Below are 15,198 nucleotides of genomic sequence, written 5' to 3'. Positions count from 1 at the left end.
CAAACTCTAATTGTTTAATAATGAATCCATTACTAGTTATTAGTAGTTACACTTTGGATAATTAAGCTGAGAGGAAATCCTGGGTTCATCTGTATCCACAGAGAAGATTTCCTTTTACTTTCTGATGTCTGCCCTGCATGTGGGTGGAGAAAGCAGCAGTGAGCTTTCTAAATATTTATAATCCTTGATATGAAAACTCTAAGGTCCCAAAGACCACTGTCCATCGAAAGGATAGCCTTAAAATCTGTACATGCTACAAGGTTAGTTAAGAACTCGTGTTCTTGGCCGGGTGCGGTGGCTCATGCCTGTAATCCTAGCACTCTGGGAGGCCCAGGCAGGCAGATTGTTTGAGCTCAGGAGTTCAAGACCAGCCTAAACAAGAGCGAGACCCCATCTCTGCTAAAAATAGAAAGAAATTATATGGACAGCTAAACATATAAATTAGCTGGGCATGGTGGTGCATGCCTGTAGGTCCCAGCTACTTGGGAGGCTGAAGCAGAAGGATTGCTTGAGCCCAGGAGTTTGAGGTTGCTGTGGGCTAGGCTGACGCCATGGCACTGTAGCCCAGACAACAAAGTGAGACTCTGTCTCAAAAAAAAAAAAAAAAAAAAAAAGAACTAGTGTTCTTTAGGAATATTTCAGACCAGTTAAAATAGGACAATTATGCAAGAGGCATCTCTGCTTTAATATGACTGTCTTTGATAAGTGAAGGGGAAGTATCTATGCATGACTTTCTAAGGGAATAGTAAAACTGCATCAACTTTAGAAACAGGGATATTTGCTTTGTTATGTCCTGCTTAGTGCAACTTTTTTTTTTTTTTTTTGAGGTAGAGTCTCGCTCTAGAGTGAGTGCCGTGGCGTCAGCCTAGCTCACAGCAACCTCAAACTCCTGGGCTTAAACGATCCTGCTGCCTCAGCCTCCCGAGTAGCTGGGACTACAGGCATGCGCCACCATGCCCGGCTAATTTTTTCTATATATATTTTTAGTTGTCCAGATAATTTCTTTCTATTTTTAGTAGAGATGGGGTCTCGCTCTTGCTCAGGCTGGTCTCGAACTCCTGACCTTGAGCGATCCACCCGCCTCGGCCTCCCAGAGTGCTAAGATTACAGGCATGAGCCACCGCACCCGGCCAAGTGCAACTTTTAATATATGGTCAATACCCTGTGTTTTTAAGATCCTAAAGTGTGTGAAAATTTATATGGCAATTTAATGGTGATAAATTCAGGAAGCAGCAAGAATACTAATAATTACTACCACAAAACTGTTCATATTACCTAGCAATCAAGATGTTTGACCTTTTATAGATATTGTGGACATTGTATTTTTAGGTGTATGGTATGATTTCTGTCTAATAGTGATGCAATCCCTAAGTGTCCTGATTAGGTCACTGAAATAATTGAAGGATCATAGGTACCTCTTGGACTTTTGTACAAACCATGCTGAAACTAGAGACTATGTATGAAATATATATTATTCTATACCCAATCAGAGTTAACATCTCTATCTTTCCTTTATGTATCTACATGTGTCTCTGTCTCTCTCTCTTCTTTACTTTTTCCCCCTCCACATCTACCCACCCACACACACGATAGAAAAAGTGGAATGCTATTTTATATATATATATGTGTGTGTGTATGTGTGTGTATATTATACATTATATATGTCACTTCAAAAGCTTATTGAAAACCAAAATTGCCACTTGAATGTATTTTTGCCAACTCTAAGTAAAAATAAGGTTGTATTTTAAAAACTTTTTTGTGTTTAGATTGAACTAAGGAAAATTCTGTTTCTTTAAATTCTTTACCAATTAAGAATCAAAAGGAATATTTTTAAAAAATAAATCCTTTATTCTAATGACTAGATGGCTTGTAAAAGAAAATCCCACCATAAATCATAATTAAAATGACATCTTTTAAATATTGGCACAACTACAATGATACTTTTTCTTTTCTAAGTAAATGTTTAGAGTCTGGAAGACAATCAGATATATTGTAGATTGCTGTTATTTAAGGTAATTCTGTTTGTGCTTCCTGAATTCATGACAGCATTGTGTCAAAATAAGCCAATATATAATCTCAATAAATCCTTATTTTGAAGGTTTGAATGTTACTTTAAGAAGTAAAATTTTCTTTGTGATACTACCTTAGAATCCCTTTGCTATAATACAAATTATCCAAGGATAATTTATATTTTTTTCAGATTCTAGACATTATGGTATTGAAGGTGAATGAAGAAAAGAGAGAGAATATTTCAGGGAAAAATCTGTTATGTAAACAGAGATTAGAAGATTTATAAAAATCAGCTTCTGAAGTCCAATAAATCCTCATTGCTTGTGTTTCTTTTTATAGCATTTACCTGCTCATAATAAAGCTAGTTTTCTGAAACTTATCATTAGTTGTATTGCTTCATCAACGAGGTAGGATGATACAGCTCAAATTATAATTATATGACTTATAATTAATAACTGAAATGTACAACTAAACCATTAATATATCTTTTGGAGATTTGTATTCCTTTACAAAGAGGGAAAAATGTCCAATTGCTGTTTTAGTGTCAAGTCCTTAAGACGAAATTAGAGTAGAAGCTACTAAGCTATTATATTAGAGTTGAAACTATTAACAGCAGGTTATTTAAAACAATGGATCAAAAGTAGAGACTGGTAAGGACTTTGTTTAGCACTAAGTGCTCCTTAATGCTGCCTGGACACAGTGGCTGCATCCTGTATGGTTTCTTCTCACTCTGTTATCACCCAGGGATATGCAGTTACTCTGTTTATCGAGCTGTCTTCCTGACTCAGATCCGAGCACCTCAGTTCCACACCTTGCCTGGCTTACAGATGGCCCTTCATAATTATGTATCTAATTAACAAATGATTAATGAACAGTAACTGTCAGTGTTGGCTTTGAAACTTTCATTTAGATTTCAAAAATGATATAAAGATTGATTTTACATTTTGTCCTTCCTTAAATATCTCCTTCCTTTTAGAAGCATCAATGAATATGTTCAAACTCAATTTTGGAGACATCATTTATCCCATAATTTACTTTAACTCAATCTCCCAGTACCCTGGTTTGAGGCTAGAGAGAAAAAAATAAAAGCCTGTGATGATCTCTCCCCTCTTTAGTACTCATTTTTACTAAATATGACAAAGTTCTATTATTTTCTTTATAATATTAACACCAATAAGATATGAAGCTCTGAACAAATCTATAAATATGTGTCCTAAATTTGTTTCTAAAATATGATTAAATCTATCATCTAAAGCAGAAGAGCGGGATCTGACATGTTGACATAACTCAAATAAATATTAATCTAGACTAGAAATCAAATAAAATGAGTTAAAGACTTAACCAATTGATGAATCTTGGATGTGTATTCTTTGTACTATTTTCAGTCTAATGATATAAATTTTTCCTTTTTAAAATCACTATAATAGTTCAGAATCAGCAAGTACAGAATTTCAGTTTTACACGACGAAAAAATGTTTATATCCCGTATTATCCTGAATTAAAAAAAAAAAAAAGTTCTGGAGATTGGGTTACACGGCAATGTGAATATACTTAAGATTATTGAATTGTACAGTTAAAATGGTTAAGATGATAAATTGTATGTGATGTGTATTTTACCACAATTAAAAATAACAATAAAATAGAATCAGTAAGAAAAAACTGAGAGGATACTTTGAGTTCATAAGCTCAAATATAAATCAAAGACTTCATAAATTCAAAATGTTATATTTAAAGGAGAAAAAAAATCACAGAACAATACTTTTGTTACCAATGTTTAAAAATAAACAAACAACAACAAAAAAACTTGAAGAAACTTTCAAATTTCTGTTCGACTGCAGTGTTTTATTTTTCTTATTCCTTTATTTGGGACTTCATAATTCTGGTTCCTGACTGACTATTGTCGTTTGGTCCATGTATGGCCCATCTTGATGTATCTATTTATTAACTTACATTACTTACTTGTTTTAAATTATGTATTAAACACCTGAAAATTCAACATCCATAAAAAAAATCTAGAATCTTTTAAATAATATGTTTCTTGTCACCTACTCATCCTCACCTCCTACCCCATGTTGGGTAACAATTATTCCAAATCCATCTACTTATACATATATATATGGAATATATCTACTTAATTTTACTTTTTTTAACTTTATTCTAAGGGGATCATGCTGTTTTTAATTTGGGGAGGTATTCTTTTTTCCCCTAATAATGTATTGCTAAGATCCCTCCATATTGCTTTTCATTATTGTAGTTCATTGATATATGACTGCTGGCTATTATTTAAAACTATGTGCAAGTATGAAGATAGTGATTTAAACCATTTCTGAATAGATAGCATTTTTAGATCCTTATCATGAACCACATCGAAGTTAGCTCAACACTTGAGCCTACTGCCGGCTTAACCACCTTGTCTATATCTAAATTTGAATTGTCATTGTGGGTTTTCTAAATGAACAACCTTGCTTCATTATAAAATTTCAATAATTCCATTGTGTCTGCCTAGTATGAGAGTTTTGAGTGCTTATCTCTGTTCTTCTTTATTCAGAGACAAAAAAAACCCTAAAATTTCACCATGAAGATCATATATAAACATCGGTGACTTCTAAATCCTTTGTTAATTCCAGGTTTAACAAGTCTCTTTCAGTGTATTCCCTCAGGATATTTTCTTTTTTCCTTACCCATTAAAACGTTTTCTGCTAACATTGGTGAGAAACATAATGAAAGTCTGTCAGGAACTCTTGGAGCACACATTATAAGCAACTCAGAGCTTGCTTTTCTTGTTTCTTCTTGCCTGTAGCTTAACAGAGTATTTCTTTCTGTAAGCTAATGGAGTCACATAACTGCTTAAACTTTGTTTTGTAAAAACTTCCTGATGTAATTTCTAGACTTTGTTAAAAAAAAAAAAACTTTCTGATTAATTCAAAACTGAATAATTAAAAGCTACCAATCAAGGAGTTTGGTGTGTTTGACTTTAACCATTTGTCCCAATAACATTTATTATGTAGTGCTTGAGACCCCCAGTTTAGGAGACAGGTAGACTTGGGGTAAAATTGTGGTTTTGCCATGAACTAGTTTTGTAGTCCTTGACATGGTATTAAAATGCTGCATAACCAAGTTTTCTGACTTGAAAATGAGGAGAGTAAATAGAGCCATCTCACAGGGTTATTGTGAAATTTAAATAAGATAAGGCTTATAAAATATTTAGCTAAGTGACAGATACATCTGAGCTTCATGCATATTAAATATTGTCAACAAATTCACACTGATCTTTGGCTTGGAGTGATAACTTATGCATGTGACAGAGTGCTGTTGCCAGCATCTCATCTCACATGTCTATGATGCACCACCACTCTGAGTAAACACAGAAAATCAGGGCAAATAGAGCCTCTTATTTAGGCAAATGCTAACCTGAGATTCTATTGACATCACAATAGAATGTATGGTTCTCTGAACATAATTTATCTATTATTACATACATTAAAAGAGATACTAGAATATTAACATAAAAATGGACGGTCCTCTATGATTTTCTTTTAGAAACTTTTCAGGGTGGCTTTGGAAAATATTTAAATCTAAAAATTCCCACAATAGCTCTAATGACATGCTTAATATCTCTTCTTCAATTTAACACATATATTTCTCTAATCAGAATTGCAGGATGTCAAAATGTTTTAGATATCCAGAATATAATATGCCTTGAAATGTTTTACAGATTTTTTGGCCTGCTGCAAAGGAACGGGTCGAATTATGTAAATTAGCTGGTAAAGATGCCAATGTAAGTATGAAACTTTAACAGTTGTCTTTATGAAACTGGTACTGATATAATAGTAAAAATTTGTATTAAATTTTATTGAATTAATGGCGTTAGTGCATTATTTTTAAAAGTAAATTAACACATACTCTGTAAAGATTAATATAGTATAAAATATTTCTATCTTGCCAAAAGCAGTGATATTATTCACAAAAAAATCTAGAAATTTAGGAATACTGTACTTACTAATGTATTAATTCTGAATATCGTATTTTCTTCACAAAAATGATTATAGACACATTAGAATATTCAAAAAATAAACCACCTGAAAATACTCTATTTCTAGGAATGTATTTTTTTATGTACCTGTATTTTATAAATGTACACAAAACCATCAGTTATTTCACCATCACAAAAATATAATTGATATTTAATTTCATTTGAGTTAAAATTAAACTTATAGCACCTAGAAGAATTCTTTTATATGGTGACATTGTAGAGATAACAAAAAGAATTGGTTGAGAATGAATGACACAACATTGTGGCATTACAATCAGAAATAATTTACTATAAAAGTCAATAATAGTTACATGAAATAACAAGATAAATAAGGGTCCTAATATAAACTAATTTAAGCTACCTTAAGGACCAGCCAAAAACCTTAGACAAGTATGACTAAACCATTTTTCTTTGGTGTGGTCCTTTCTGGATTGCATTTGCGCTATCCAAGTTGTCCTGAATGCTTCCCAAAATTGTTACCTGATTTGTCTCCAACAATGACAGAAGAGTGCTGTGGCCCTGACTACCTTCTCTACTCATCTGAGTACTCTGATTTAGGCCACATGCTCTGTGTTCTACCTTGACTTCTTGCACTGTGATAATGTGGAGAATTGCTATTTTTCTGCAAAATAAGTCACATCCTTCATGTAACTCAAGATGAAAAAAAGTTCTAACCTTGGGCAGAAACATGGATATCTTGAGGCTTCTTTTGCAACATCTTCTAATTTTACCTCAAACCACAATAGCACATGAGTATGAAGCTGAGAAATGCCTTTATGTTTAATAATACCAAATAGTTGTAGTATATGAAAGCATAATTAGATTTAAAAACCTCTCTATGAATGTGATAGAAGTAAAACAATATGACATGTGATGCTCAGAAGACTAAGAATCTGAAACAACAGGTTAGTTCATTAATTTACTCAACAAATATTTTTAGAGAACCTAAATAAGTGCATAAATGTGTATATGAAACTGATAAGGTATCTGGGCTCATAGAGTTTCCAATCTAATTGGGGATACAGATATTACTCAAATGATGACATACTAAGTAATAGTACTACAAGACAAAATAATCAAAATGAAACAAAAGCTTGTGGTTATGCTTGATTTTGTATTCAGTTAGTATTAAACATGATCCTTCCAGGCACATTTGTGTTAGTAGAAATATATCAGGAAGTGTTAATATCAGATGCATTGGGAAACAGTTTTTACATTTATTTCACTAGAAATAAAAGAGATTAAACTTTTCTGGAATACATTCTTCTTCCTCACGTGGCTTTAACATCTTCACCCTATTCAGTATTCCAGCACTGAATAGGTGCTGTAAAAGCATCAATACTTTATTGAACTCATGTGGAAAAAAATGTTCACAAGTATTTTGTTGAATGAACAGTAGAAACATGGCATAGCCATATGAACATTTTTATATGTGTGTTATACCAGTATTAAGTGTATAGTAAGGAGGCAAGAAGGAAAAGGATGTTTTCAAATGACTCCAATAAGCTATTGTCAATTTTCTCATGGAGTAGATGAGAGATAAACACTCAAGGTGAAAGAATCAGTGAAGGTTTAAATTGTGACAGCGTTCTGACTTCACTATGTTTACTAATTCTAGTTATATAGTAACTTAATTGCTCTTCTTATTAAAGCAAAGGGTGATAAACTATTCTGGAAGTTGTATCTTTGAGCATGTAGGACTCTGTATATAGAACATATTTTTCCAATTCAGTTATATTTGTGAACTAATAACCACCTCTAACTCTTAAACACATCTGCTGCTAACCCAGGACTAGAGATTTGAGGAGTTTTTCTCTTTTTACTGAAGACTGTAAAGTTTCATGTTGAATCATGTAGGGATAATACAAGTCTTCATCTCCTCATTTTTAATTTGTCTATTTAAGATAATGTTCTATTTTAGAGTTACTAATTATGACTAATATTTTTACAGCAGTTACCACATTCAAGGAACTGCTTTCAATGCTTTACATTTATAATCTTATTTAATTCTTACAACTCTATATGCTAGATTTTATTTTTCCCTATTTTCTGGATGAGAAAATTAAACCTAGAAAAATTAAATGACTTGCCCAATATTACAAATCTGGTAAATAGTGAAACCAAAAATTGAATCCAGAAGTCTTGCCCCACTATCTGTGCTCTTACATAAAACTATAAAATCTACATATAAGGTTTAAAAGCCATATCCCTCAAATCATTTTGCTCTTTAATATCACCATAATGTAGATCCCCATTTTGAACAACATTGCATAGATTTTATCCAACATACTCTGTGGTTTTATTGACATCTTTGGCGTTACCCTCCCTCTTCCCTTCTCTCTAGTAATTTTTACCTACTTCCCAAGAGTGTGTTTAGGATTAACAAGTGTTTGGAAAGACTGTCTCTTTACACAAAGGTACTATATAACTGCAAAATAGTGAATTATTTACCCTAATGAAAGTTAGCTAATTGGGGTGGAGAGGCAGTGGAAGATGAGGAAACAAAAGGAAATCATTCCACTTTTTGAACACAGTCCCCATTTTAATCCAAGGAAGGTAAGAGGTGACAAGAAGATCCGTGGTAATATTTTCCTTCTCTTTAGAAGAAAGATAACCAAAAGAAAGTCTAAAGAAATGTCCTTAGTTCTGAGTATATAAGTGTGAGTTAAACAGCTTAGTTTTGGCAAAAGAAAACACAGGGCGAGGGGCAGACTGAGCTGTGTTTGTCAACTTAACCACAGAGGTGCACAGCCTTGTCAATGGAGACAGTGCACAGCGTTAAAGGATCTTCCAGTTACAGAGTTCTATGATTATATTCTTTTTTTTTCACTCTTTAAGAAAGTCTAAAACAAAGTGTTCATTGTAGAAATTTTGTAAATTATATACAAGAAAAAAAGGAAAACAAGTCATTTGCAAATACCTCCTCCCTTATGGACACTACCCAGAGATAGTTGGTGACATTTTGATGTTTATTCTTCTATCTTATCTATTTACTATTTTTCGGAATGAAATCATTGTATATATAGTCCCTTAAAACATTTTTTTTTTGTTACTTTGCAGATTGCCGTGAGCATTTTCCCATATCATTAAATTTCTTTTTATAACACTACTTTTAATAGCTACACTGAATTCCCTTACACATTATTTCGTCAATCCCCTATTGTTAGAAGTTTGGTACATATCCAGTTTTTACTATTGAAAATGATGCTGCACATGAAAAGACTTATATATAAACATTGTGAACATCTCTGTTTATTAAGTAGACTTTTACTGGTTAAGGACATAAAAATTTTTATACACATATTGCCAAATGGCCCCCCAAAATGTTTATGTCTCATATGCTCTAAAGAGCAGTGCAAGATAATGAGAGGATATATTTCCCCATACCCTTACTAATCTCAGATACAACATGCAGTTAATGTTTACTACAGATGCATAGCAATGAATAAAATATATTTAATCTTTGCTAATGAAAAGAAAATTACTTTTGCTGTTTTAGCTTGAAATTGTTTCATTACTACAAATACTAAATATTTCATAGAGTTGCAAATTGGAGTTTTTAATGGTATATCCCTACAATCTGCTTATTTTTTTATTTTAGTGTTTGCCTTTTTCTTACCAATTACAGATTTATAAAACATATGTACATACACATATATGTATACATATATAACATATATGTACAGTATATATAAAGTATATTATTACTTGCGTTTACTCATAAAAATATTCTTTCTCAGTTATCTTGTTTGATGTACAGACTTTTAAAAATTTAAATAACAATATTTCTCAATATTTTTAAAATATTCTCTTTTGCCCTTTTACCGTAACTCATTATTGCTCTGTAATAGTTTCACTGTTAAATCCATTTTAACAGGTAAATCCATTTTTAAGAGAAAAACATAATATTGGATTTTTGTATATTTATTTTAAAGTGTTGACAAATTTTAAAAATATTTTAAACATTCTAGGACCTAAACAGATATCTCTGCACACTGGATTCTGTCTGAGACCTTCTTGGCAAACCCAATATATATCACAGTGACAGGCATCTGCTAAATGCTCAAAAAATGTTTGATGATCACAATATTCTGCAAAATACACTAAAAATAAAAACAGACCAGATTCCTAAATCATAAGTGTTTTCACGTATTTAACCTAAATAAATTAAAATTGGCAACTGCAAGTCAGCTATCAGAATTGCATATAAAGCTGAACTGGATTACATTGGACTCTATGTCTTGAAAATTATAAGTACTTATGTTTTGCTGATATCTCTCCAGGTATCTGGGGGAAAACTAAAATTCTAAGTGTTAATGCATACACTAAAACATATTTGTCCTTTCTCCAAGTATGAATTTAGCTTTATATTTGTCTTATTCAGTTATTTGTCTATGAATGGATATATATGATAGATAAAATATTGAAACATCTAATGTTACATAAGAGAATTAAAAAGTTGATGCTTGGTTTTGGTTCTCTCTCGTCCCCTTCCCTTCCTCTCTTTTTTTTATTTTTTATTTTTCTCATTCAATGGGAGTGAGGTGGGGCAAGTGGAAAGGGAAGTAGGTAGGTGGAATAAGGAAAGGAAGGAGAAATTCAATACTTTTCCCAAGTTGAATATATTACCTGATTGTATGGTCACATGCAACAATTGCCATTGTGGACAATGGCTGACAAATTAGCCAGCTTTCAGGGAAAGTTAAAAAAGCTGCCTCTCAAAGTTATCTTTCTTCATGCCTCAGGGAATTACACTACCATTAATAGCCATGCAGGTCCCTAAGTGAATTAAATCAAGTTAATTATTGATCTTGCTATTTAGGCAAAACCTAGAAGCTTTGTGCATGAAAAGAAAACAACACAGAATCTTTAAGGTTTAGAAAATGAAGTTATGCATTACAAGGGAAGTCATTGTAAAGTTTTTGCAGCAAGAATTGTTTGGCTTTAAATATCTACCTCAGGCAATATTTAAAGTAGGAGACATTATCTTTTACTTCTGTTCACAGGTTTCTTTCCCACAGGCAACCAGTGCCTTTCCATGGCCTCTAGGCTGCTTAGAGAACTACCCTCTATCAATTTTCTTTTTTTTCTTTTTTCCTGTAGCCAGTCTTCTGTTGATTGACAATGAGGTTGCTTCTTGTCCTTTGCTATTACAGAGAGTGCTGAATATATACCTTTGCATACATATCTTTGTACACATGCACAAGAATATCTGGAGAATAAATTCTTGGAGATTGAATTGTGGGTCAATTGACTGAGCTGAACTGACATTTTTTATATTGTGTCAGATAATTTAAGATTCATCCATATTTCGTTCTATTCCATGTTAGTCCAATCAGAGAGAAGGGAGGGATTTCACAAATTCATCCTAGGTAATGTCTCATCAAGTCAAGGAACTTGCATAATAGGTTATGTTCCAGGGCTAGCTGTATTTTAATAAAGTACTCCTAGAAAAGTTAAATGATGTGAAATGTTTTAGGTGTGATTCAAAGCTTTTTTAAAAATAATCACTAAAATTATATCTCCTATGTGTATAAAACTTCATGTTGGGACTTATTTGCCTTTTTAAACAGTGCTGTGTCACTCATGGTTTTTAACCTATGTGACTCCATACTTTATAATCTGGAAAGGGAATTATTTTATTTCTTTTGGCAAGTATTTCTTTTGGAATTTTGCTTTCTAAATTCTATGGCTATTTGGTAAAACTGAGCTTTTGAAAAAATGATGAAATAACTTGCAATGAGCCAGTCCCACGTCACTGTAGCCATATAATTTTACTCTTCCCTGCCCTGCATACAATTCCTTGTGTACCTTCTGTCCTGTCATGAATCTCTTTGTGGAGGAAAGACCAAGGAATGTCTTTTCAGTGGGCATGAGTGAGCAAAGTATAGGCTGAATAATATTAAAACCTCCTACTCTAGCCACGAAGCCATCATTTAAATTTGTATGGTGATTATGTACACTTTTACACTATTTGTCTTAGCTTTTCTCATATTACTATGTCTCCACTGTATGTTCAAAACCATTAGTATGACATATTTACCTCTGAGTCAGGTTTTCATTTGAGTTGTCCTAACATAATGTTAAATAACATGAAGCTAGTTCCCTATGGTGCCTTAGTGCAAATAGAAAATAAGTTCTCGTTATCAGATAATTTGATGGGAAGGTGGAAGACTTTCCTTCGTAGAATGATCTAATATGATTTTGTTGAACAGGACAATTTGCCAGAAAATTGTCTTAGTGATTATAAAATTGTTATTTCTTAAGAGTCTATATAATTAACATATAAAAATGTATAACAAACATATGAAAATATTCAAGATAAAAAATATGTCTGCTGTGTGATTTGCACATGCTTAGATATGATGTCTTTTTGCAGCATATAACCTAAGCAACTAAATGCAGGCTGCTGTTACAGTGCTGAGTCTTCCTACCTGATAAGGAAATGTTCTTTACCTGTGTGGTTTACCGAGGAACCAGTACTGACATTTCATACCATCATAAACAACTACATACTTTTTTTATAAGGAAGCAGAGAGCAGAAGACTCAATGAGTTAAATGTAACATTACTCTGTGATAGATTATGCAGATTTTATTAACTGGGATCTAAAAATTCTGAGACATAAAATTCCAAGCCAGCTGGGTGAAGGAAGAACTAGAAACTAGAAAATCTGTAGCATAGGTTTGCTGACATAGCCGTTCACTCTAAAATCAGAGCAACTGCTAGTATATTAATATTTTGTGTAGGTCAAAATCAGGGTAAGGAATAAACAATTATTAAATGTTATTTTATCTCATTTAATCTGTGTTACAATAATAACAATCCTATCAGTTAAATCATTGTTTGACTTTTTAAAAATTTTATTTCATTCACCCTACCAATTAGATCATTGTCTTTTTTTTTTTTTTTTTTTTTTTAATCCTCCTGAGAATCCTAAAAACAACAGTGACCATTAGGTCAATGTTTGACTGGTGAGGAAACCATGGCCACTTGGGCAGGGAGAAATTGAACTTTTTCCAGTGGTTTCATAGGTTACCAACTTAGTAAACACTTGCCTATCTCCTGGGTAGAGTCAACCTAGAATAAAAATGTGCTGTAGCTGAGTGTTTTCTCAGGAGTCTTCGGACCATGAAGCTATGATTCAAAAATTGCATCCAAAGATAGAAAATAATTAAGTTCTAAAGATAATGAGGATGTAAATAAATATTTTTAGGTGTAAGGATATGCAAAACAAGAAGAAATATGAAAATCTCTCCAAAAAGTTTGATATGGTATAAAAAAATTTCCATGGGAAAAACAGAAGAGACTATTGGGATCAGCAGGAAGTAATCTAATTCTTAAAGGCTGTGTAACATTTGAAAATAAATGGAAATAAGTGGTAGGACATTCTTGTCAATAAGAATAGAGTATATGTATAAGAATACACATCTGTGTTCAGTGTTTTGTTCAGCGTAGCTGGGACAGATGATGTTGGCAAATAGTAGTAGCTATAGGGGATAGATTATGTGGCAATATAAGAACATGATGGATTTTGTTTTCTATGTACTTCTTGAAAGAAAGATCCAGTCTCTACAAAAAAAAAAAGTATGGATGTCTATTGCATATTCTGTTGATATCCATATTCTAGGCCTCATTGAGTACCACCATAGAGATTTGCTGTCTAATTAACCTAATTCTGATTAGTTCAAAAGTTTTGTAACTTCAAAAAACTTAAAAGTCACTCTTGTAACCCACAGTTTCTATATTTGTCTTACCTTTTTTCTAAGTCAGATGTTTACTTTAGACCTTGCCCATAAATCTTTTTTATTGGTGATCTTATTTTTGATTATTTATCTCTTAGAAAATAGGTGGTATGAAAAATAATATTTCAGAAACATAAATTCTGTGCTAATGCTCTTAATTTTTATGTCCAATAGACAGAATGTGCAAATTTCATCAGAGTACTTCAACCCTACAACAAAACTCACATTTATGTGTGTGGAACTGGAGCATTTCATCCAATATGTGGATATATTGATCTTGGAGTCTACAAGGAGGTAATATAATAAAATAGCATGAAAAACATAATTTATTGTAATATCTTGTTACTTAATGCCTATGACATAAAACAGGTAGACTTGAATATAAAGATTGAAACGTATAGTTTATGAACTGTGTAAGAACCCATGTTCATAACCATTTTATGAAACGTGATTTTCACCATACATTTTATCAACCTAATAAATTTTTTTCTATAAAAAGTTGTTTTCAGTGAGATAACCAAAATTAATAGTTCAAAATGTCGAAAGGGCTTTTCTTCTATGGGGTCCATGTATGTCTTTATTTTCTCTTGAGTTCCCTTTATAACTGTATATAGTGAGAAATAGTGTGTTACTGTTGGTAAAAATCCATTTCCCATAGAAATTGCAATGGAAATGAACCTTATAAATGATTTCCTCTTTCCCATCCAATAAAATTGACCTGTTATATTTGTTTACAATAGTGGACACTAAGTAAGAATAATTTTTTAATGAATAGTCAGTGTGCGAATGACTATTGGCACACTGAACTCATTGTTTCTGCTGGAGCAAATTGACATAGTGGAAATAAAGGATGTATTAATTAGAAGTAATGTATTCCAGATAACAGTGAGCATTTATTTTAATAAATGAGAAACATGCAGATTTCAGTAATATACTTTAGAGGACTCTGTGTTATGAACTGTCATGCACTTTCCATGGATTATTTCTTTAAAATTTCACAACACTCTTAATGAAGTTAGTACCATTGTAATTCCCAATTTACGGGTTAGCAAAAATGGAGTCTTAATGGAATAAATAACATGCTAAAATCACCCAATTAATAAATGGCCTAGCAACAAATTGAATCAAAGTGGCCCATCTCTAGAGCAAGCACGCCCAACTGAGTTTTAGAATATGTGCTTCAAGTTGTTTGTTTGTAAGCAGTATCATCCTCATGTTTATGTATGTCATGTGTTTCATTACAACTTTGCAGTCAACAGTGGACCACACATATGACATTGGCCCTATAAGATTATAATACCATATTTTGCCAGGCGCTGTGGAGCACACCTGTAATCCTAACACTCTGGGAGGCTGAGGCAGGAGGATTGCTTGAAGCCAGGTGTTCAAGAGCAGCCTGAGCAAGGGCAAG

At 32.6% G+C, this 15,198-nt stretch overlaps 1 protein-coding gene across 1 annotated transcript in view; it reads left to right on the top strand.

Annotated features, from left to right (window-relative positions):
- SEMA3D (semaphorin 3D) overlaps positions 1–15,198 on the top strand; it is a 120,844-nt gene that overhangs the window by 34,452 nt on the left and 71,194 nt on the right. Inside the window, exons 3-4 of the mRNA XM_045564787.1 lie at positions 5,726–5,788; positions 13,962–14,081. Coding sequence (XP_045420743.1) covers positions 5,726–5,788; positions 13,962–14,081 — 183 coding nt within the window. The remainder of the gene's footprint in view (positions 1–5,725; positions 5,789–13,961; positions 14,082–15,198) is intronic.

This window comes from Lemur catta, chromosome 11 (assembly GCF_020740605.2).
Source record: "Lemur catta isolate mLemCat1 chromosome 11, mLemCat1.pri, whole genome shotgun sequence".
NCBI classification, from domain to species: Eukaryota; Metazoa; Chordata; class Mammalia; order Primates; family Lemuridae; genus Lemur; species Lemur catta.
This window is presented reverse-complemented; position numbering and strand designations above follow the sequence as displayed.